The 22,500-nt window shown below is 40.1% G+C and overlaps 2 protein-coding genes across 2 annotated transcripts in view; both read left to right on the forward strand.

Annotated features, from left to right (window-relative positions):
• The first annotated feature begins 1,705 nt into the window (after positions 1 to 1,705).
• On the forward strand, positions 1,706 to 5,551 carry LOC138962114 (ras-like GTP-binding protein RHO). The gene is made up of 3 exons (XM_070333835.1): positions 1,706 to 2,157; positions 3,341 to 3,504; positions 4,478 to 5,551. The coding sequence occupies exons 1-3, from the start codon at positions 2,127 to 2,129 to the stop codon at positions 4,949 to 4,951; spliced, it is 669 nt and encodes a 222-aa protein (XP_070189936.1). The 5' UTR covers positions 1,706 to 2,126; the 3' UTR covers positions 4,952 to 5,551.
• Positions 5,552 to 7,620: 2,069 nt separating this feature from the next.
• LOC138962115 (charged multivesicular body protein 2b-like) overlaps positions 7,621 to 22,500 on the forward strand; it is a 14,961-nt gene continuing 81 nt past the window's right edge. Inside the window, exons 1-8 of the mRNA XM_070333836.1 lie at positions 7,621 to 7,780; positions 9,139 to 9,230; positions 10,033 to 10,074; positions 10,456 to 10,557; positions 13,287 to 13,337; positions 14,202 to 14,304; positions 15,708 to 15,814; positions 18,319 to 22,500. The exon at positions 18,319 to 22,500 is cut by the window's right edge and continues 81 nt beyond it. Coding sequence (XP_070189937.1) covers positions 7,744 to 7,780; positions 9,139 to 9,230; positions 10,033 to 10,074; positions 10,456 to 10,557; positions 13,287 to 13,337; positions 14,202 to 14,304; positions 15,708 to 15,814; positions 18,319 to 18,426 — 642 coding nt within the window. The 5' untranslated portion in view covers positions 7,621 to 7,743 and the 3' untranslated portion in view covers positions 18,427 to 22,500. The remainder of the gene's footprint in view (positions 7,781 to 9,138; positions 9,231 to 10,032; positions 10,075 to 10,455; positions 10,558 to 13,286; positions 13,338 to 14,201; positions 14,305 to 15,707; positions 15,815 to 18,318) is intronic.

Raw genomic sequence — 22,500 nt, forward strand, 5'->3', positions numbered from 1 at the left:
GGAGGTGTAAATGACGACATATAGTGAGCCGTGTTACGAACTCGTGAGTGTCTGTCAACACTTTACCTTGTGCAGTAATTAATTATTGAAATAATTTCTTTATATCATTAATCCCGTGTGTGGAGTGAGTGTAGAGAGATTGTAAGAACGGTGTGGACGAGAAGTTGTTTGGTATTGATGTTGTTTCTTTAGGTGAAGAATTGTGTTATATTTTGTGTGAGGAAATAATAAGTCTGCATCCTCCCAAAATTCTGTGTTGGAGTGTTAAGTGTGAAGATTGAAGTCAGTGTAATAAGATAGGGCAGAACACGTATACAGAAAAGTAACACCTTATTCACACTACAATCCACTTCATGACAATGACCACAGGTAGTTTGGGGACCATGGACTCTTGGGACCCTCTAAAACTCCGCATTGGGGGTCCATGGACCCTCTAAACATTAAAAGTGGGGGTCCCGGGACCCTCTAGAACGGGCGTCCGTGGGGAGCCCTGTAGAGAGATATTTATAAGAAGGGAAAAAACAGAAACGCCTTGTATCGGACATTCTAATAATTATGTGTCTTTATATTTTGAATGTGTGCAGCTGGTAGATTAATAAAATGCATATATACTCATTTGTGAATACGGTTGATAATGTACCAACCTTTGTAAATTTATATGTTTTTATCTCTTTCACCGGTTCGATTTCTCCAGACACACAGACACACAGTCACAGACACAGACACAGACAGAGACAGACAGACAGACAGACACACACACAGACACACACACACACACACACACACACACACACACACACACACACGAAAAAACACATATATTCAAATGTAACGGGTTCGCACCCTGTAATTCAATGCAGTCATCCATGGCATCGACGATTGTTCCTCAGTTTTTATTCCATCAATGAAAGAAAAAATAACTTTCAAAGAAAAACTAGAACATACAAGAAAACGAAAATAGTTATATTCCTCATAATAACACAATGTAAAAGAACAACCCTCACACATACTAAATTATTTGGTCTGAATCACAAATTCGAGTCACTTTCTGTTACTTTAACTCCAATTACCGTGACCGATCCTGATAGGATGAATTAATGTACAATACGGAACTACAAAACAATGCGATTAACAGCGCTCGTTTAAACATTAAACGCTTATACATATATTTAATTCATATATGAAAGCAGTTTAAGATTTGGAAAATACCATGCACAATCACTCATATAGAATAATCAAATTCATCACATAACAACATGACAAAGTAGGCATAATACACAACAGCAAGAATTACACATACCCGATATGCGTTTTTTAAAGTGCACAATCAAATTACGATTACACTTTAATAACACAACAATGAAATGGGCGCTGCCGGTACGCTATATTTGACAATCAGTCAAGCTAAAATGTCAGTGCACTGGCATAAGTGAAAAATCATCGAGAGAGAGAGAGAGAGAGAGAGAGAGAGAGAGAGAGAGAGAGAGAGAGAGAGAGAGAGAGAGAGAGAGAGAGAGAGAGAGAGAGAGCTGGGCGCTACCGGTAGGCTATATTTGACAATCAGGGCATGCTAAAATGTCAGTGCACTGGCATACGTTAACAATCATCGAGAGAGAGAGAGAGAGAGAGAGAGAGAGAGAGAGAGAGAGAGAGAGAGAGATTGTGTGTGTGTGTGTGTGTGTGTGTGTGTGTGTGTGTGTGTGTGTGTGTACATGTGTTCGAACAAACATCGATGATATCGCTTTTATAATTACCATACAAAAAGTATTCGCTGCTAAATTCTATATTTAACATAAATTCATTTCAAAACACAATCAAAATCTCAGAAAAAAAGGCTCTCCCGAGCTATGCGTAAGATTCCCCTTTCGGCCAAAGCGCTGTTCTAAAAATACCTCGCAACCTTTTTCTCGCTCTGGCGACCACCTGTGCGCTATTTGAGTCACAGAGCGCGTTATCCAATCGGAGCGCTGTAGTATTTTTAGCTCAGTCGCTCTCTGCATAAAACTACTTTGTGCAGATACGAAGATTGTATTCTTTCAAGAGGCATCGACGAGAAACGGCACAGGTCTGTTATTTTTCTATTGTTCAGTCTGGAGAGAAAGCGGTAACTCTGCATTCGAGTCATCATGTTTCTCTGTTGTGTGCGTGGCGAAAAAGGTAAGTCAGAATTTTGTTAGTTTCGGGGTGTGGGGGTGGGGGGGGGGGGGGGGGGGTGGGGGGGGGGGATACATGGATACATGCGCAAGATTGATTTTTTTCAGGTGTAGCTGAACATCTTACCTTTCCTGCGCTTTATTTGTATGCTTTAAGTTTTTCCTTGGCTTTAACCTACCACCCCCACCCCCACCCCAACATAATGTGTGTGTGTGTGTGTGTGTGTGTGTGTGTGTGTGTGTGTGTGTGTGTGTGTGTGTGTGTGTGTGTGTGTGTGTGTGTGTGAGTGTGTGTGTGTTCAGTGCTGTCAATTCTTAGTATTTTTCTTCATGTGTGACTGCTGTACTGTCATGACTGTGTTTGTTTTTGTCATACTTTTTCTTTAGTTTTACATCATCCATTTCATTGTTCATTATTTTCGTTACAAGCTGATTGCGCTTGCAGTTTCATCACATTTTTGATAATAGTTTTCTTGTTAAAGCGAAACTGGCCTAATCAGAGAAAAAGGGTTGGTGTGATTAGAAAAAAATGATAAAGAGGTCAAGACGTGTTGATGTAGCCTCTTCTCCAGGATGTTCACAAGACTGATATATTAAGAGTAGTTTCCCAGAAATTTCAAACTGCTTTTCAGTGACTTTATCAGAATAGAGCATGGCACAGGATGTTTATTGTTTTGATAAGACGAAAGGACTGTGTGCAACATATTTGATCATGTTTGACACAGTTTCTGGATGAAATACCGTTACAGTAGTTTTATCATCTTCGTTGCGTGGTGGTTTTTTTTTCTCAGTCAGGGTAAATTTAATTTCTCCCAGTGTAAATGTTCTTTTTGTTCCAGTCTAAACGTTCTGTTTGAAATCAAAATGTTGCTTAGTCTTAGAGAAGTATAAACTAATTCAGTAGTTGTACGTTACTAAGCTGCTTCATTTGACCCTTTGTCCATTTTTGTTTTTGTTTAGTTTTGTTTCTGTTAGTTTGTTGCTGAACAATTCATTGCTTTAAATGTTAACGAAGATAATTGGGCAACTATCATTTATTCCTCCAAACCTTAACGTCATCCTTTTCTATCAACCGTTCATCGCTTCAAAATTGTAACGATTGTTATCGTTAGTGTAATGATTGTTATCGTTATTGTAATGATTGTTATCGTTATTGTAATTATTGTTATCGTTTCTGTTTGCTACAGAGGAGGACACAGGACCCAAGAGGCTGAAGCTGGTAGTCGTTGGAGACGGTGATTGCGGAAAGACTTGCCTGCTGTACCGCTTTTCTTATGATGAGTTCTTCACCAAGTACATCCCCACAGTCTTTGAGGTCGAGACGAAGACAGTGTACTACAAAGAGAAACAGGTGAGAAAACATAGGGGATATATGCGAAGAGGAAGCAAGAAAGAGTACGATATAGTACATACAGTCGAATCTGATTTTTTGTGTATGGACCACCGAAAGAACCGTCCAAAATTGGTCGCTATGGAAAGATGAATTAATAAGAAACACGACTGACGGGCATCCTGTCAGGTGCTTGTAATGGGCAGGTTTTTTGTTATCGAGAGGTGGTCACCATGCCGGCAGGTTCGACTGTATATTTATATGAGAGGCAACATTAAAATGGTTTACGTTGTCGTCTGGCTTCTTTTTTTTCCTGGGTCTTGGACAGGCCAGTTAAATGTCATACTGTACGGGCGGGGTGATGCAATACTGAAGAGTCATGAAGTCGTAGTATATTGCAAGGATGTAGCAGGGATTTAACTTCTTCGGCAAATTTTCCGAAATCGTTATTAAAAGTCTCGCGTATTGAGAAAGTTGACGTCATCTTTGCCCCACCATGAAAAAGGTTAGGGAATTCTGCCGACATGACGACAACGTTTCTGGAGATTTGAAATGTTTTGGCATTTTAACAACTGCCTACACCAAACAAAAACATCCCTGAGCACGGTAATGACGCCATGGTCATCATGGTCTTTTGAAACAAAATGGTGATTAACACTCCAAATTTAACGTCGTCCAGTCTGTTGTTAGATGATGGTCAGTTTATCTCGAATCTCCAAGCATACTTTATGAAATAACTGATATTGTTAGTTTGTTTTGATCCAACTATAAGGACTGTTTAGTAAACTGTTAAAGTTAGACCCTTGACTTCAAGTGAGATCATGATCTATGCAGTTCAGTCTTAAAACGGATTTAAAATCAATTTCTTTTTCTCAGAATCTCAGCCTCAGTGTAGCTCGGGTTTTCTCAGTCAAGCCCGTCAAGTCGGCCAAGTCACTGAGATAACAAATTCTGATAAATTAATCACGTTGTACCCACCCTTGTCTTTCTGCAGGTGGAGCTAGTCATGTTCGACACAGCCGGGCAGGAAGACTACGACCGACTCCGACCTTTCTCCTACAACGACACCGACATTGCCATCGTCTGCTTCTCCATCGACAGCCCCGACAGCCTGGACAACGTCATGCTCAACTGGGTGCCGGAGATCAGGTACTTCTGTGGAAACATCCCCATCCTTCTGGTTGGGAACAAGAAAGATCTCCGGGATGCACACAGCACTCAAGTTTTGCACACCGACCCCATCGAAGCGGCAGAAATACAAATGGCCGAAAAAGAACCTGCGTCAATCAATACGATAAAATACGACGAAGGACTGGCCACGGCAACCAAAATAGAAGCCGTTGGTTATTACGAAACTTCTGCCAAGTTGGGTGTAGGTACTGACGCACTTTTCGAAGCCGTGATTCGAGCAGGAATGGAGAGCAAGGTGAAGAAATCCACGGGACTCTTTCGATTCAGGAAAACGTGATTTTATATAGATTAATGAAACTAAAAACTCCGCCAGTACTGACATAGCCTTGACACGATAAAGGCTAAATATTACCTCACTGAAAACTGTTTGGAAAGAGAGAGAGAGAGAGAGAGAGAGAGAGAGAGAGAGAGAGAGAGAGAGAGAGAGAGAGAGAGATGCGCTTCCCGCTCGGCAAAGAGGGGTCACATTGCATACTTGTGATGCCGATGAGCTATATCGGCAAGTGAGAGAGAGAGAGAGAGAGAGAGAGAGAGAGAGAGAGAGAGAGAGAGAGAGAGAGAGAGAGAGAGAGAGAGAGAGAGAGAGAGAGAGAGAGAGAGAGAGATGGCTTCCCGCTCGGCAAAGAGGGGTCACATTGCATACTTGTGATGCCGATGAGCTATATCGGCAAGTGTGGACGGCCGCCGGCCGGAAAAGTTGACTCAGGTGCAATCACTCAAATCAGTTGAGACCGTACATTGCGTAAGATAGAAGAAATACTCTGACAGTCTTGAGGTGAGAATAATAATCCAAATCTCTGTACTGTGATGACACCCCTAAAGGCCAAGCGACCATGACCACTTGCCGTGTAGTGGGGGGGGGGGGGGGGGGGGGGGGGGGCGGGGGGAAGGCGGCGCGAGGCGGGGCGGAGATCTGATCTGTAGACTCTGACGCTTAGATACCAATTAAACCTTGAGGAAGCAGAAATGAGAAGTCAAAATGGTTGGATTAATTGTAACAATTTGTTTTAGAATAAATATCGAGCTGAGAAGGATGAAGATGGGGGTATGAGCCATTTTTGTGTGTGCAATATTGATTATTTATTATAAAAGTATAACATCAATGGTTTCCTCTCATCACATTGTGCAATACATAATCAGGGTATTACAGTTTGTTTCTTTGGTTGTTTGTTGGTTGATTTGATGTTCTCTTGTGTGTGATTTATTTTGTTTTGTTTTGTCTTGTTTTTGTTGTATGAAATAAACTCGACCGAGTCATTACGTATACCAGACAGTAGGCGAGACAGAAGGGCGCTACTCGGGGAAAATAACCGACATCTTTAATTTGATCTTCAAACATTTAACAATCGTTGAATATTTTAAGGTTAATTTGATTCTATCACACCTGTCGTATAATGTATGACTACATCAGGCCTCATCTAATTTTAACTTGAAGTTCGGTTTTTTTTATGAAGGAACTATATACGTTTTCCCCCTAAAATTGTTAATACTGTTTACAATGTTTACCATTTGCGCAACTGCTGTTTTATAATTGTTGTTTGTGTTCACGTGGGTTTCTGTTATGAAACAACCCAATTGCGCTTGATAAATTCCCAGTATTGATCTGTGGTTTTTGTGTGAAGTGCATATGCATTTTGTTTGCATTTATAAAAGCTGATACACCAAAAGAGTGGATTTTGTTAAAACTGCAATATTTGAAGAACTTCAAAAAGAAATTTAATGATAATGAATGTGTATGGCCGACGATGTGCGTGTGCTTGCGCGCGCGCGCGTGTGTGTGTGTGCGTGTAGATAACTTATAACACTTTTTTGTCCCAAAGTTTTTTTTCCAAACACGCGGACATGCACAGCCACAGCCACAGCCACTTGCACACACACTGAGGCAAAAACAGACAGCTACACACACACACACACACACACACACTGACACACACACACACGGCATACACGCACACACACACACACACACACACACGGCACACACACACACACACACTAGAAACACACACACACACACACTAGAAACACACACACACACACGGCATACACACACACACACACACACACACCGGCACACACAAGCACACGGCAGATCAGTCATTGCCAGTGCGGACGGCGCAGCCGTGACACTGGCACGTCGGACAGACAGACACACACACTGCACACACACACGGCCCACACACACACACAGTGCACATACACACACACAGATATACACACACATACACACACACAGATACACACACACACACACACCGCGGGGCACACTCACACACACGGCACACTGACGACTCAGTGACACACACCGGCACACACACACACATATCATTGCACACACACACACACCGTCGTGGCACCTTAATCTTAAAGCACGTTACCAGTAGGAATGTTCCGATTCTTTGGTAACACAAACACTGAATCAAAACAAACAAACAAACAAACAAAACAAAACACCGTGAAAACACACAAAAAACAACAACAGACGCAAACAAAATGATGATGGCAGGTTTGTGTGTGTGTTTGAATGTCCAAAAGTCAGTGCTAATCTTCCCAGTATATTCAACATAAATTAATTCAGTTCGGGACGATTGATGTTATTTTGCTTTGCAATTTGATGTCTGGAGGCAAGAAAATGCCAAAGTTCGATTTAGGAACATTCTTTCATTGCACTGACTGGCCGCTGAGCGGTTCGGAATTAAAGCGGGTCGCATACACATATAGGCCCTATAGTTGAATTCAGAATTGAAATTTGACTGTACTGTTAACTATAGTTGTAGCTTTCTTTTGTTTGTATTAAAGCAGCTGTACTCATTGCCTTAACATGAGTTAAAGGATTAATAATACTTGAAACTCGAAACTTAATCGTGAGTTTTTGCAGTCCGATCAAGGGACACAACTTCGTGCTCTTCTCTCCAAGAAAAGGTAACTCTCCGAGAAATCGTGACGCTGTGTGTCAACTTCCTGTTATTCGTCAATCTCACATGAGCAACAACATTCTGCTAAAATAAGAACGTTCCTCTGTGTCATACGCTTGTAATTCAGAAGCGAGCAGACGTTGGAGTTGTCAAGATGGCAGGGTTCTTCAAAAAGAAACCAACAGTTGAGCGTGAGTGTTATGAATCTATTGTAATGGTGTCTGATTCAGAGGAATAAGGAAATAGTCCACCTTGAAGGCTTGGTAAGTTGGTTGATGAAATCCTGCTGAAGTCATCTCGAGAGGTTCTTTGACGGTAGGGAAATCAGCTCCGAAGGATTAACATATTATTACACAGCTTCAAAATAGTGACTGTGTTTATTTGGAACTGTTGAAGCGTTCTGATGTTTTCACATTCAATTTTGTTGTGGGACAAATCAGCGTACTGTTAGTGTTGTAAACACTTACACTACAGTTACACTTACATTAACAACACTACCTTTGTTTTCTTTTATGTTCACCTCCTTCAGATCGAAATTTTGTCTTCAAATTCGTACCCTGCTGCAGGGGGTGTTTGAAGTTTATTTCTTGACAAATATTAATGGACAGTTGTATTGGAAATGTTGCTCATTGTGTCCATAAGGCCTAAAAAAAATAAATAGGTGTGGTTACGGTAACCCGACCTACCCTATTTTTAGGGGCCGACCCCATAACTTTTTATTACATTTGTCAACAAAAAAACAAAACAAAAAAACCGAGTGCAGAAAACGCAATGAAAGCGAAATCGCCCGAGTCGCACACTTATATTTCCCTGTCAAGTAGGTTTAATTTGAACACATTAGAAAAAAAAGTAAAAAAAAAAAAAAGTGATTGCCTACCTTCCTACCCTATTTTTTTGTGGCTATGTTACCGTAACCACACCTATTTTGTTTTTGTGCCTAAGCAGCCTGCTTGTTAACGTTCTTAATGTTGTTACTGTTTAAAACGTGTATACAAGAAAAATTATTAAAAACACGCTTAAACCAAATGTTGCTCAATATTATGTACTTTTTGGTGGTACACATCACATGTAAGTTGTAATATTTTTTTTTATAAGCAGAGGCCGGTATATTTCTACTAGTAATAGTACTGAGTACTAGAACTAGTAGATTTGTACTTTCAGGTGCCAAACATCATGTAAAAACTCAACTGGTCGAATCAAGAGGTATGACATTTGAAAGTGTAAACATGTTTGTTATGACAGTGTAATTTAAATTACGTACAAAATGTGTACTTAATACATGTGGAGTTTGTATACAGTGTTTATCATTTTATGTAGGTTGTAAGTTATAACTCCCGGACAAACTGGTTTTTTTGAACATTTTTAAACCTCTTGGATCAGCTATTCTTATGTGAACTTTGGCATTAGGATGTACTGTAGTCTGTACCTCAGGTTTTACATGATGTGAAACATGGAAGAATGTCTGATGTGTAAAGAGTCTTTATGTTTAATGTAACGTTGATCATTCAATTCGATCCCTGAAATTAAAAAACTCATCATTCCTTTTCAGAGGAAATTCGACAGAATGACAGAATTCTCAAAAGGCAACAGAGAGATCTTGAGAGAGACAGAGGTTCTCTGGACAAAGAAGAAAAGAAACTGGTGAGATATTTAATCAATCATATATATATATATATATATGGTCATAGATTTTTTATTTAGAAAAAACAATTTAAGAAATTAATAGACAACGTACAGAAAAAACTCTTGTCAAAATTTTCAAGTGCTGTTGCGGAGTTGCGCCCCAGATAGTGAGGCAGCAAGCGACTGCATATGGCTGACTGGCTAAGACTCGGTAAGAGTAAGACCCTGGATCACGGTACATAACTAACTCTGATGTGTATTTTAATTGTTAAGCAGTGCGCTCGATATGATACCATTTTCTTTGAAAATATGCACATCCAAGCTTGTACGATTCACTGCCATCTGCTTAACGTGATAGCTAAGCACGCATGTTTTCCTAGACTCATGTGACCTCAAGCCAAACCCCCCTGACCTCAGACTGTCAAAACACATTGTCAGCTAGCACTGTGGCCAGTGTGGGCCTGCGATCGTTGCTGCAAGGAATCCTAATTTAACCCTGATGAGTATCACTATCACAGTATCAGAGTTCTTCCCAGGCCTTCATCTTTCACCTCTTTGGTCCATGATTTGTCAATGCATCCTTTATTGATATCACCCATTTGTCTGACCCCTGGCCGGTCAGCCGTGCATTAGTTATGACATATTACTTATTAGCCTATTAGGAAGTTTTTATTACAATACATTTTCCTACTAAGACAGAACAAGGACATTTGGACCCATGCATATTTTTAATCCAGGTCTTCTTAGGCTGGAAACTACACACTGGAGTATGTACCTGACAATAAACAACTAACTCATCTTGCTTGATTTTTTTCTTCAGGAAATGGAAATCAAAAAAGCAGCGAAACAGGGCAACAAGCAGGTAAGCTTAATAGTAAATAATACACCTAGGCTTTCGTGATGATCACGGATCAACGAAATAATCTTTGCTAAGTAACCACAACAAGTTTTATTAAATTATCAATACACAAAACTCGCAAGGAGTTGGTAAAAAGGAAACTGATAAATGCTGTTTTGGTAGCATGGTGCATAGACAATGTTTTCCCTGCGTTCCACGCTCTCTAATGGGTTCTTAAGCGGTAGATACATGTACTAGTATTGGGCGCTTGACCAGGAGGCATTGGGTTGATTAACTTTGTGAAATGATTCTGCTTGCCTTTGTGAGTTTTGAATGCCCTGATTATCACTCTACTTTTTGAGTTTCCTTGTTTGCATAGCATCTGATTTCTTTCTTGTTTTTCAGGCAGCAACAATTCTAGCCAAACAACTTTTAGCTCTGAGGAAGCAGAAAACAAAGAGTTATGCAACAGGTTCCAAGATTCAAGCAATAGGAAATCAACAAAAGGTAAAGGAGGCCAGAGAGAACACTTGTGTGTGTGTGTGATTGTGAGCCTTTTCAATGACTTTGAAGCTGATTCAACAGGTAGCATGTGTACTTGAATTAGCAGGGTTCACAGTGGTTTGAAAAATTTGAGAAAATTGAAGCTAGGTAGGCTCTGTCTGACATTTGAGGAAGGTGTTGGTTAGATTTCAGGAGTTTCATTCAGTAGAAAGTTCTCTAAATTAAATCAGAAGAGGAAGACATTTGTGGGAATGAAACTGGCAGCAGCTAGTGCTCCTAAAACAGTGGAACCCCTTTTAGGCAAAAAAAAAAAGAAGTCTGTTCATGGTAACATAGGCAAAATAGGGTCGGTAGGTCGGGATTTTTTTAATTTTATTTAATTATTTTTTCTCCCAAATGCCCAAAAAAAGTCTAGGGTCGCGCGAAAAAATAGGGTCGGTCGGGATACCGTAAACAGACTTTTTTTTTCTTTTTGCCTTAACACTATTGTGACTAGCACTGCCACGGCGTTAACGTCCTGCCTGCCCAAGCTTGCCACCAAGAAACTTCCCAAAAATCAGTAACTGTAAAGAAATCTGTCTAGCAAGCTTGAATTAAGTCCAATCACCACCAAATTTTGTGTACTAATTCAAAAATGGATGCCCCGTTCAGTCGTGCTATTTATAAGTTTGTCACGCGATTTGTTTTAGCAAAGGGGGGTGAAAGGGGGGTGAAAGGGGGATAATTTGTGTTTTTTAACGTTTTTTTGTGTGTGTTTTATTTTCCACTGCTTTTTTTAAAAGTTATTTTTTAACAGAAAGTATTATTAATAATGTTATAACCAAACAAGGTGTAAAACCTATGAATTAGCTGAAATATTGTTAACATTGTACACAGAAATAAGGAGACAGTACAAAGAAAAAAACAAGCAAATCACGCATTCACTCACAGCATCCTGACTCAAATGAAACAAAACTGTAACACTCACCAAATGATGTCTAGGTAATCCATATTGAATATAAGTCACATTTTCACAACAAAGTACCAACTGTCCACCTATGAACAATTCCAAAAGGATTTGAAGGCTCCAGCCATCCATTGTTATCAGTGCTGCCACGCCCCCATAGCTCCTGCACGATTCCGAGATACATGTTCGTCTAGCAGTATCACCCCCTACCACGTGTAGTTGCCGACTCGTACTAGCAACAACGGGACTGTTTCTTCCTCAATATCACTGCTATTATCGCTTTCTTGAGGCTAAAACGACACGATGTATCATGATCTACAGGATCCTCAAGATCCAACATCCGGAGAATCTCCTCCCGTGACAAGGCTCGCCTTCGATTCATTTTTTTTGTTCGAAAACACCACGCAAATCTGCATTAATTTGATCAAGCCGGAAGAGAAAACCACGTGTATCAAGGGAAACAACTCAATTTACTGCAAGCTTCAAAAACCGGGAAGCAATCACGAGTCGTGTACCTTGTATGTCTAATACTAAAATAGTCGCTTCCCGTCCGTGGGCGTTGCAGCGTTATTACTAATATAGTCGCATCCCGTCACGAAAGTGTTAAGACCCCCAATTTAAGAACTCTCCTCTTTTAAGACCTTGCTTTTGTAGACTTTCTGTTCATAACCTCTGTTAATTTAACCCCATTTTAACTAGACTGTCCCTCCTTTTTAAGACCTGAATTAAAAAAGTTTAGCTGATAGGAAAAGAATGATACTGATAGTCAATTTAACTTTGGGTTGGGAAATAAGTTGCAATGGTTGGGGGAAAAGAATTCTCAGGACAAATGGCTGTGGGGAGAAAGGTTTTGGGCTTGACTGTGTACTGCGGGCGGGGATGTAGCTCAGTCGGTAGCGCGCTGGATTTGTATCCAGTTGGCCGCTGTCAGCGTGAGTTCGTCCCCACGTTCGGCGAGAGATTTATTTCTCCGAGTCAACTTTGTGTGCAGACTCTCCTCGGTGTCCGAACACCCCCGTGTGTACACGCAAGCACAAGACCAAGTGCGCACGAAAAAGATCCTGTAATCCATGTCAGAGTTCGGTGGGTTATAGAAACACGAAAATACCCAGCATGCTTCCTCCGAAAGCGGCGTATGGCTGCCTAAATGGCGGGGTAAAAACGGTCATACACGTAAAAGCCGTGGGAGTTTCAGCCCATAAACGAACAAACAAACTGTGTACTGCGTGTTCCCGGGAAGAAACACACACATCTTCTGTAGCCTTTGATAGAGTGCTCTATATTTTTGTGTACCTACCCTAGGCTGAGGTGAAAGTGGGTGCCACCCCAATTGGGTGGTATTCAGTCGCGGTTTCGGATTGATTGAAATTGAGATTTGTTGTGATTTTAGGCCCAAAAAAAAAAGGTATGTTTACGGTAACATAGGCCAAAAAAATAGGGTCGGTAGGTCGGGATTTTTATTTATTTATTTTTTTTTTCCCAAAAAAACATATTTTTACGTTATTTTGCTGCTTTTTTTTCCCAAATGCCAAAAAAAAGTCTAGGGTCGCGCGAAAAAAATAGGGTCGGTCGGGTTACCGTAAACAGACTATTTTTTGTTGTTGGCCTTAACCAATCACACCCAGAGGCTTGTTTCCACAAAGTTCGGTGGCACCCAGTTTTGCTTCATGCACCTGGGCCCTGATCACCACAAACATTCTGTTTAAAAGTTAAGTCAGGATGGTTGTGGAAAAGAGATGTTTCATTGTGATATATGTAATGCTGATTATGGTTTTTCTTCTTTCAGATGATGCATTCCAATATGAAAATGGCCAATGCAATGGGCACAACAACAAAGGTAAGGCAGTTGATGTGTAACATTTTTTTGTTCGTGTTTTCAAGGTTGTTACTTCCCTTTATTTAGTCATGTGAGAGAGGTGAAGCAAGGGAATCCTGAATAGTTTATTGTGCACAGACAAACAACCCATCCATATGCCATACAATACATGCCATACAATACATGCCATACAATACATGACAGGAGACTGAAACAGTTTATGTACAACAACCAGAAGGATGAGGTTAAAGTGAGGTATAGTTGATACTATTAATAATTCCAGCATCCGGATAGAGAGTTAAGATCATTTTTTATTAGGAAGGGTATATTATGATCACATAAACAAACAGGTGCTTTTTTACATCCAGCCCAGAGAGAGAGAGATGATTGCGATTAACAGAACGAACGTACGGACAAACTTCATTTTACAAGGATAAAGGTTTAAGGCACATTACCTTGTGTAACAACCTGTCCTTACAAATACTAAACATATAATATTCTGAGCGAGAGGCAGACAGTCTGAGATAGAAAGAGGACTCCTGGTAGCTTTGGTTTGAACGCAAAAGAGACAGAGAGAGAACTGAACCCAGAAGGGTTTGTTTGAAGCAGGCCATAAGCTGATTTAAAAACAAGGTATGCGAGTGAAAACAAATTGTTCTCATACTGTGTCACGAACTCATGCTAACTGATATATCTTTGTAACGCTCTTTCAGACAATGACCCAGATGAATAAGGTGATGGATCTACAGAAGACCATGCAGGTCATGCTAACTGATGTATCTTTGTAACCCTCTTTCAGACAATGACCCAGATGAATAAGGTGATGGATCCACAGAAGACCATGCAGGTCATGCTAACTGATGTATCTTTGTAACCCTCTTACAGACAATGACCCAGATGAATAAGGTGATGGATCCACAGAAGACCATGCAGGTGATGCAGGAGTTCGAGAAGGAATCCACCAAGATGGGCATGACCGAAGAAATGAGTAAGTAAAGTCATTTAGAGATGTGACCCTCCACCACGGAATGAGTCACATGTCACCTTTGCATGATGTTCATATTTTTACACTTTCCTAAAGAGTTTTTTTTGCTCTATCGAGTGGTGAAAACCGTTTTAGAAAAGAGCGAAAACTGTTTGAGTTATAAGCCTGTGACTAAGGTGACCCTCACACTGTTACCAGACACTCCCCGGACTTACATTAAGCCTAGCACATTAAGCCTAGCGCAGAACCGCGCGAGGTGACATGCGACTCATTTCGTGGTGGAGGGTCACATATTATCAAACGTACAACCAACTCTTTTGTTGTAGCTCACATAAGGTAACGCTTCTAGTTCTTTTTGCATACAATTGACAGATTTGCATTCTGTGTAGGAGTCCAGTCTGTTTGTTATTTGATACATATCTCACGCATATTGTATTTTTACTGGTGAAAAAAATAAAAGTGATTTTCTAGCTCTTCTTATGCAAGTAGACTTTTTTGTTTGATGCTGGGCCTGTGGTCAAGGGGAGATAATTTCATTTCCGGATTGATGTGATGTAGCTGGAGATCTTCTCTTTGCGTTTTGAATTTAGCTCGGCAAACCGATTCACATCTTTTGTATAAATATAATTGATAACAATCCTGCTGATATGAATATTTTATTTCTCTGGTTTTGTTGTAGTTGTGCATAACTGTTTAGTACTTGGGTTTGAATAAGTGTTCCATGATTTTAAACTTTTCTTGTTTTTTGAGTCCTGACTTTTCTTCACATAGGTTCTGATGGTGTTGGCCTGTGTTGAATTACATTTGAAAATTAAGAAAACTGTCTGAAACAAAACGCAGTTTTGAATTACATTTGAAAATTAAGCAAACAGACTAGCAAAAAAATGGAAATGAATGCAACTTCTAGCACACCACATCAATCTCTCAGGTCAACTTGTTTGCAGAGCATCATCATCTCAACCTCACCCCCTGCCCTCCTTTTTTAAAATTAATTTTTTATTTTATTTTTTTAAGTGGACAAACACTCAAGTCCTTAATGGCAAAAAAACGTAGGACTTTTAATATCAATTTTACTACTACTTATTTGCAGACCTGCTAGTGGCTTATCCCCCTTTGTGTGTACACGCAAGCACAAGACCAAGTGCGCACGGAAAAGATCCTGTAATCCATGTCAGATTTCGGTGGGTTACAGAAACACGAAAATACCCAGCATGCTTCTCTCGAAAGCAGCGTATGGCTGCCTGAATGGCGGGGTAAAAACGGTCATACACATGGAAAAAAAACACTCATGCAAATGCATGAGTGAACGTGGGAGTTTCAGCCCATGAACGAAGAAGAATAGAATTTAGAAGGAGCAGTCCTGACTGAAGTAAAATTTCACTGTGGTTAATTTTTCTCTGTTACAGTTAACGACACCCTGGATGACATCCTGGACGACTCTGGAGACGAGGAGGAACAAGACGCTATTGTCAACCAGGTGTTGGACGAGATCGGCATTGAGATCACAGACAAGGTATGTTATTATATTCTTTTTACATTTAGTCAAGTTTTGACTAAATGTTTTAACATAGAGGGGGAATCGAGACGAGGGTCGTGGTGTATGTGTGTGTGTGTGTCTGTGCGTGTGTGTGTGTAGAGCGATTCAGAGTAAACTACTGGACTGATCTTTATGAAATTTTACATGAGAGTTCCTGGTTATGATATCCCCAGACGGTTTTTTCATTTTTTCGATAAACGTCTTTGATGACGTCATATCCGGCTTTTTGTAAAAGTTGAGGCGGAACTGTCACACCCTCATTTTTCAATAAAATTGATTGACATTTTGGCCAAGTAATCTTTGACGAAGGCCGGACTTTGGTATTGCATTTCAGCTTGGAGGCTTAAAAATTAATTAATGACTTTGGTCATTAAAAATCCAAAAATTGTAATTAAAATTATTTGTTTATAAAACGATCCAAAATTACGTTTATCTTATTCTTCATCATTTTCTGATTCCAAAAACATATAGATATGTTATATTCGGATTAAAAACAAGCACTGAAAATTAAAAATATAAAAATTATGATTAAAATTAAATTTTCGAAATCCATTTAAAAACAATTTCATCTTATTCCTTGTTCCTGATTCAAAAAACATATAGATATGATATGTTTGGATTAAGAACACGCTCAGAAAGTTAAAGCGAAGAGAGGTACAGAAAAGCATGCTATGCAGCACAGCGCAACCGCGCTAAACAGGCTCGTCAATTTCACTGCCCTTTGTACGAGCGGCGGACTACGGTCATTGTGAAAAAATGCAGTGCGTTCAGTTTCATTCTGTGAGTTCCACAGCTTGACTAAATGTAGTAATTTCGCCTTACGCGACTTGTTGTCTCTGCCAAACTGCAATCAGAATTTACATCGCTGCAATTGTGTGTGTGTGTGTGCCTTCTATGAGGGCCCCAAAGGGGGGGTATCATCACGATCACGGGAAGGGAAATTTTAGCTTTCACGATCACAGTTACCTTGATTTTTGTTTTCACGATCACAAACACCTTGACGAATAGAGGATCGTAGAGTGATACAGCTGTGAAAAATGTACGTTGAAAATAAAATGCTTTGCAATAATGCCCATCACGATCACGAAAACAAATGACGATCACGATCACGAGACTTGATTTTTTTGTCATCACGGATCACGGGCAAAGTCCCATCACGATCACAGAAATGGAAATTTCGGCAATCACGGTCACAGAAAGGTCAAAAAACGCCAATCACGATCACGATTTTAAACCCTTTGGGGCCCTCTTCTGTGTTATCAAAACTCTGCAAAGATCAATTTGGTAGTGAGAGTTTGTTTGTTACCATGATAAAATACTGAATAGAAATGGCTTGTTGATGTTGAATTATCATTATTAAAAAAATAAATCCCCTTCCCCTCCGTTCTCCCTTTAAATGGAAAGAAACACCCACACACACACACACACACACATACACACATACACACACACATACACACACACACACACACATACACACACATACACACACACACACACACACACGCACGCACACACACACACACACATTTTTTTGTCACAACAAACAAAAGAGAGCATATACCATAAACTACCTTGTATACGCCCAGTATCGAGTAAACGCCCATCCCCCTACTTTCGGTCACATTTTGTGCACAGGGTACAGTACCTAGCAAACGCCCACCCCCCAGTTTCGATCAGTGGAGTAGACAAGGAAAATTAAAAAAAAGATTATTCAGTCTGCTGTTATTGTTTTTTTTCAATTGTTTCCCTTTCTTGGAAATGTTTCGGGGAGTGGACAGAAAAAGGATTCTAGAGTGGCTAGAGAATCACAATACATAAGAAACAAAAGCTTCATCTTGGGCGGGAAGTGATATCTGAAGAGGTTGATTTACGTGTTCTTTGATTTCTTGACTAAGAACGGGTGTCGTCAGGAACAAAGCTTGTTTGAAGTTATAAACTGGTTAACAGACACTAAAGCAACAAGATTATCTTTGTGGTTTGCTTGCAGAATTCCTTGTGTGTGTGTGTGTGTGCCGTTGTGTGTGTGTGTCTGTGTGTGCGTCTCTGTGTGTGAGTGTGTGTGTGTGTGTGTGTGTGTGTGTGTGTGTGTGTGCCGTTGTGTGTGTGTGTGTCTGTGTGTGCGTCTCTGTGTGTGAGTGTGAGAGAGAGAGTAAGAGAGAGGAAAGTTTTGTGCAATAACGCATCCTTTGAACACTTCTATGCCAAATGACCAAAATATCGTTATTCAAGCTAAGGAACCGCTCCTGCAAAGGGTATAGTACCTAGTAAACGCTCACCCTCAACTTTTGGGCGAAATTGGTGCATGTGTCCGCGTATACAAGGTAGTTTACAGTAGTATCACAGTTGTAATTGTTACTTCTCTCATGAACGAAAACAGATATTTTTTTTCTAAGTTGCTGCACAGTGACATCGATTTGTGCATAGAACACCCTCTCCTTTCATTTCTGTGAGTTAATTTTTCCCCCATTGGTTTGCAGATGGTGCACGCCCCCTCAGCAGGCAGAGGGAAAGTTGGAGAGTCCTCGAAAGCCGGTGTATCAGACAACGACATAGAGCATCAACTAGCTGCGCTGAAAGACTTGTGAATAGCTGGACCTGCTGTGAATATTAATCACCATAAAAGTACTGTGTGTACAGAATATGCATCTCCTGCGGCTTGAGCGTGTGCGTTTTGAAGTGTGGACTGTGATTTTCATGAAGTGTAAAAGCCGTTGTCCTTCCCGCGTACACAGTCATGTTCACTGCCACAGATCTGTCCAGTGCTTCACATGAAGTTAGAGCATCTTTTCACTTGGTCACATACCAACAATCAATGGCGTCGCTGAATTCTGTGCAGGGTGTATTTTAGTTTTTTACATGATTTAACAGATTGACATAGGTGTCACCAAGACAATTAATTCAACAAAAGATTCTCACTCTGCATAGGAAACAGACATGCTGTTAGTATTTGGTACACATAGTGTGTAAGGTGAGGAATGTTTTCATCATGTGTGAATAAGCCTGATACTTAGGCAAAAAAAAAAAAGGTGTGGTTAAGGTAACATAGCCAAAAAAAATAGGGTAGGAAGGCAGGCAATCACTTTTTTTTTTTAAACTTTTTTTTCTAATGTGTACAAATTAAACCTACTTGACAGGGAAATAAGTGTGCGACTCGAGCGCTTTCGCTTTCATTGCGTTTTCTGCACTTTTTTTATTTGTTTTATTATTTTTTTTTTGACAAATGTAATAAAAAGTTATAGGGTCGGCCCCTAAAAATAGGGTAGGTCGGGTTACCGTAACCACACCTATTTTTTTTTTTAGGCCTTAGAAGACATCTGCAGTGGTGAAATGATCGCTTGCACAAGAAGGAATGTAGCTTTGATGATTTGTTCTGTTGATGAGCATGGCCTCCTTCAAAATACAGTTTTAAAGTACAGTTGATTCAGCTAGTCCTTGTTATTTTTTTTAATGATTTTATTTATTTTTTTGCCGTAGTAAAATATGGTTTGTCAATTTCACTTCTATCATAACCTAGATCAGTAACCTGCATCGTCACTTCTATTTGTGTTTGTTTAGTTTTGTTGTACAACAAGTATTGTTTCAGTCCATTTTGAACAGTCATATACCAGACCCTTGAATCACAATCATGCTGAAGTGTATTGTTTTTGTGTATACCTCTTCATTTATTTTCTACTGAAGTAGCAATCTGTGGCCTTCTGGTTCCCTTCCCAGCTTACCGGTATTTTCTTTTCCACTTGTATGTAGATTATTCCCTTCTCGTGTGACAGACATTTTTCCAGTGTGTTTTCAAACGCACACCAGTTTATCAGATGCAAGAGTTTTGATTAAACTGAGTTAACTCTTCCAAGAGAAATCATGAATTTAAGATATATTACCACAAAACAGAAGGAAATTGAGGAGTAGCTTGTAGGTTTTGAGACATAATTACCTGTTGTTAAGATAATTGTCCATGTTTTTGCTCTATGTACATTACAGGCACCACATCTAACATTTTCTGAGGTGCAGATGCAGTGGAATACCACTTTGAAAACCTACAAAAAACAAAAACAAAATCATATTTTAAAAGTCTTCAAATGGAGGAGAATTTACAGGCATTATTAACAGATTATCTAAAACACTAGGACCTTGATGCAGGGGTGGTCTTAACCCTTTCTACCCCACCTATGTTGACCAAGTTTTTTTTTAGCCGAGACCAGTCACTCAGAATTGTAGTAACTGTGTAGTAACTATGTATCAACACGCTGGAATGCAGGCGTTAGATGGACGTTACAGGAAGCGACTGAAGCTAACAGTCGGAGCGGATATATCCGTACCTGGTCAGATAGAACCATATGAGTGGGTACGGATATATATTTGTACCTGGGAGACAATGAGTTAAAAGATTAGGGGGTGAGGGTGTTCCACTGTACTGTGGTTTGTTTTCTAAAAAAACTTGTATTTCTTCTAGGGAAACCCATAGTAAACGTTTGACGAGATGAGAAAGCCTGTTTTTTTTTTAACTACATGCAGGGATCGCGTTTACGTTCTCCCAGGGATTCAGTGCCTAAGGCTTAAGTAACATCACATGTCCATGAGATACATGTACATGTATACATGTGTGTGTGTGTGTGTGTGTGTGTGTGTGTGTGTGTGTGTGTGTGTGTGTGTGTGTGTCATAGGGAAAGAGACAGAAGGAGGGGGGAGCATGTGTGTGTGTCACAGAGAAAAAGGAGAGTGTGTGAGGGAGGGGGGGAGTAATTTGTTGTCAAAATGTAATAACTTTCTGAGCTAGGGGGCAAGGTAGTGGTAGCCAGCAAGACAAGAATTTATGTTTATTACAAAGTACATGTATATTCATGTCCATTTAACAAAAAAATTCAAAACCCACAAAATCCAGCCAATGTTATACATGAATGTACATTTCTAGCCTGTCTTTTAAACATTTTGGTGGTATGAAGTTTCCATCCAGATTTCCGCATTTTGAAAGTAGTTTCTGGATAAGCTTCTGGATTTATTATTTGTCACTGAGTTGAGTACTGCCTAAACGTTATAAAGAGGAGAAGCCCCTTTGCATTACCTGCAGTAAGTGGCTAAAGATTGTGTCAAAAATCTCTAAAACTCTCTTAATTTTGTTGGTGTTTTGCCCCTTGCGCTCCCACAGCTTGAGCTATGGGCACTGCAGCCCCTCGACCCTGCTGTCAACCTGGATGGGTTTTTTCCCCAATGTTCATCCCTGCTTTTTGATGATTATAATAAGATATAAAACTTGTTGTTTGCATTGCACTCACAGCAAGACATTCTTCTTCTTCTTCATCTTCTTCAGCGTTTGACTGTTGTGTCCCTCATAATCTTAGACCTGCTGATCTTATGAACTCGCATTAGTTCAGCGCAGGTCTTCCACAGTTCCCCAAAGTTTGTCATCGGGAGTTGTCCTCTCTGGCCATGTCAGGTCGCGCAGGGGGCATGGAAAGGGCAGGCTTGTAAAACGTGATGGGGAGTTTGTTCATCCTCGCCACAGTCACTTAGAGCTGCGGTTGCAACGCCTATCCTTTTGACAAGACATTGATGAATAGGGGTTACTTCTCTTACACTGAAATCTTCCCTTTTTTTCTTGAGAAATATCTAACTGTGTACTGGAAACTTGCATTCTCCCAGTAAGGTAATACATTGTACTACGTTGCAAGCCCCTGGAGCAAACTTTTGATTAGTGCTTTTGTGAACAAGAAACAATTGACAAGTGGCTCTATCCCATCTCCCCCCTTTCCCCGTCGCGATATAACCTTCGTGGTTGAAAACGATGTTAAACACCAAAGAAAGAAAGAATCTAACTGTGCTCAGATGTTGCGTCGAGTAGAACTTGAACTCAGTTAGTGCACATTGCTCACTTGTACAGTGGAACCCCTCTATGTGCATCTATTACTGTCCAGTGGAACCCCACATTTTAAGACCTAAAAGAAGCTGTGAAAAATCAGGTCTTAACAAGAAAAGAGGGTATTAAAAGGGAGGGGGTCTTAAATTAGGGGGTCTTAAAAGGGGGTTTCACTGTATTCAGATCTTTGTATTTATATTTCAACTATTATCCGACACATTTGTGCTATACATGTATACATACACATGACGTATAATGGTTACCTGAACAAATGACTGTTCCCATCCACATATCATTGATCGCTTGCAGTTGTGAAGCATGTTGCCGGTGTAATTGTTTGACTGATTATATGATAACTTATGTCCAGGATGCACATGTTTGTCATAAGCTTGATTGATGATGTACCCACTTTTTTGTGGTTGCCACCTCTATGTAGTGTTATCTGCTTTGCCCCTATGTACTAAAGCTGCAGCATGTGCAAAATGCAATTGCAATATTGTTGGAGGAAACGGATATTTGGATTCATGAGGATGTGTGTGTGTGTGTGTGTGTGTGTGTGTGTGTGTGTGTGTGTGTGTGTGTGTGTGTGTGTGTGTGTGGTTTTGAAATTAAGTCATGTATCGTGTTTGCATGTTATAATGCAACATGAGTTTAGTTTGTAATCTTTTAAGATGAGAATCAAAAGTTGTGAAAGTTGTAAATAAAATTTGAAATTCTAAGAATTTTGAAGTGTTGTTTTGAAAAGCAGTTTTTCTTCAAGGTAGGGTAAAGTTCTTTTCTATGTGACTCTGGTATCGTCATTGGGAAGGGA

This window comes from Littorina saxatilis, linkage group LG3 (assembly GCF_037325665.1).
Source record: "Littorina saxatilis isolate snail1 linkage group LG3, US_GU_Lsax_2.0, whole genome shotgun sequence".
In the NCBI taxonomy this organism is placed as follows: Eukaryota; Metazoa; Mollusca; class Gastropoda; order Littorinimorpha; family Littorinidae; genus Littorina; species Littorina saxatilis.

Excerpts from the sequence above, each read along its gene's own strand:
- LOC138962114 (XM_070333835.1), top strand. The coding sequence starts at position 2,127 with ATGTTTCTCTGTTGTGTGCGTGGCGAAAAAG. Across the intron at positions 2,158-3,340 it reads TTGTGTGCGTGGCGAAAAAG|AGGAGGACACAGGACCCAAG; the intron begins GTAAGTCAGAAT and ends TGTTTGCTACAG. Across the intron at positions 3,505-4,477 it reads TGTACTACAAAGAGAAACAG|GTGGAGCTAGTCATGTTCGA; the intron begins GTGAGAAAACAT and ends GTCTTTCTGCAG.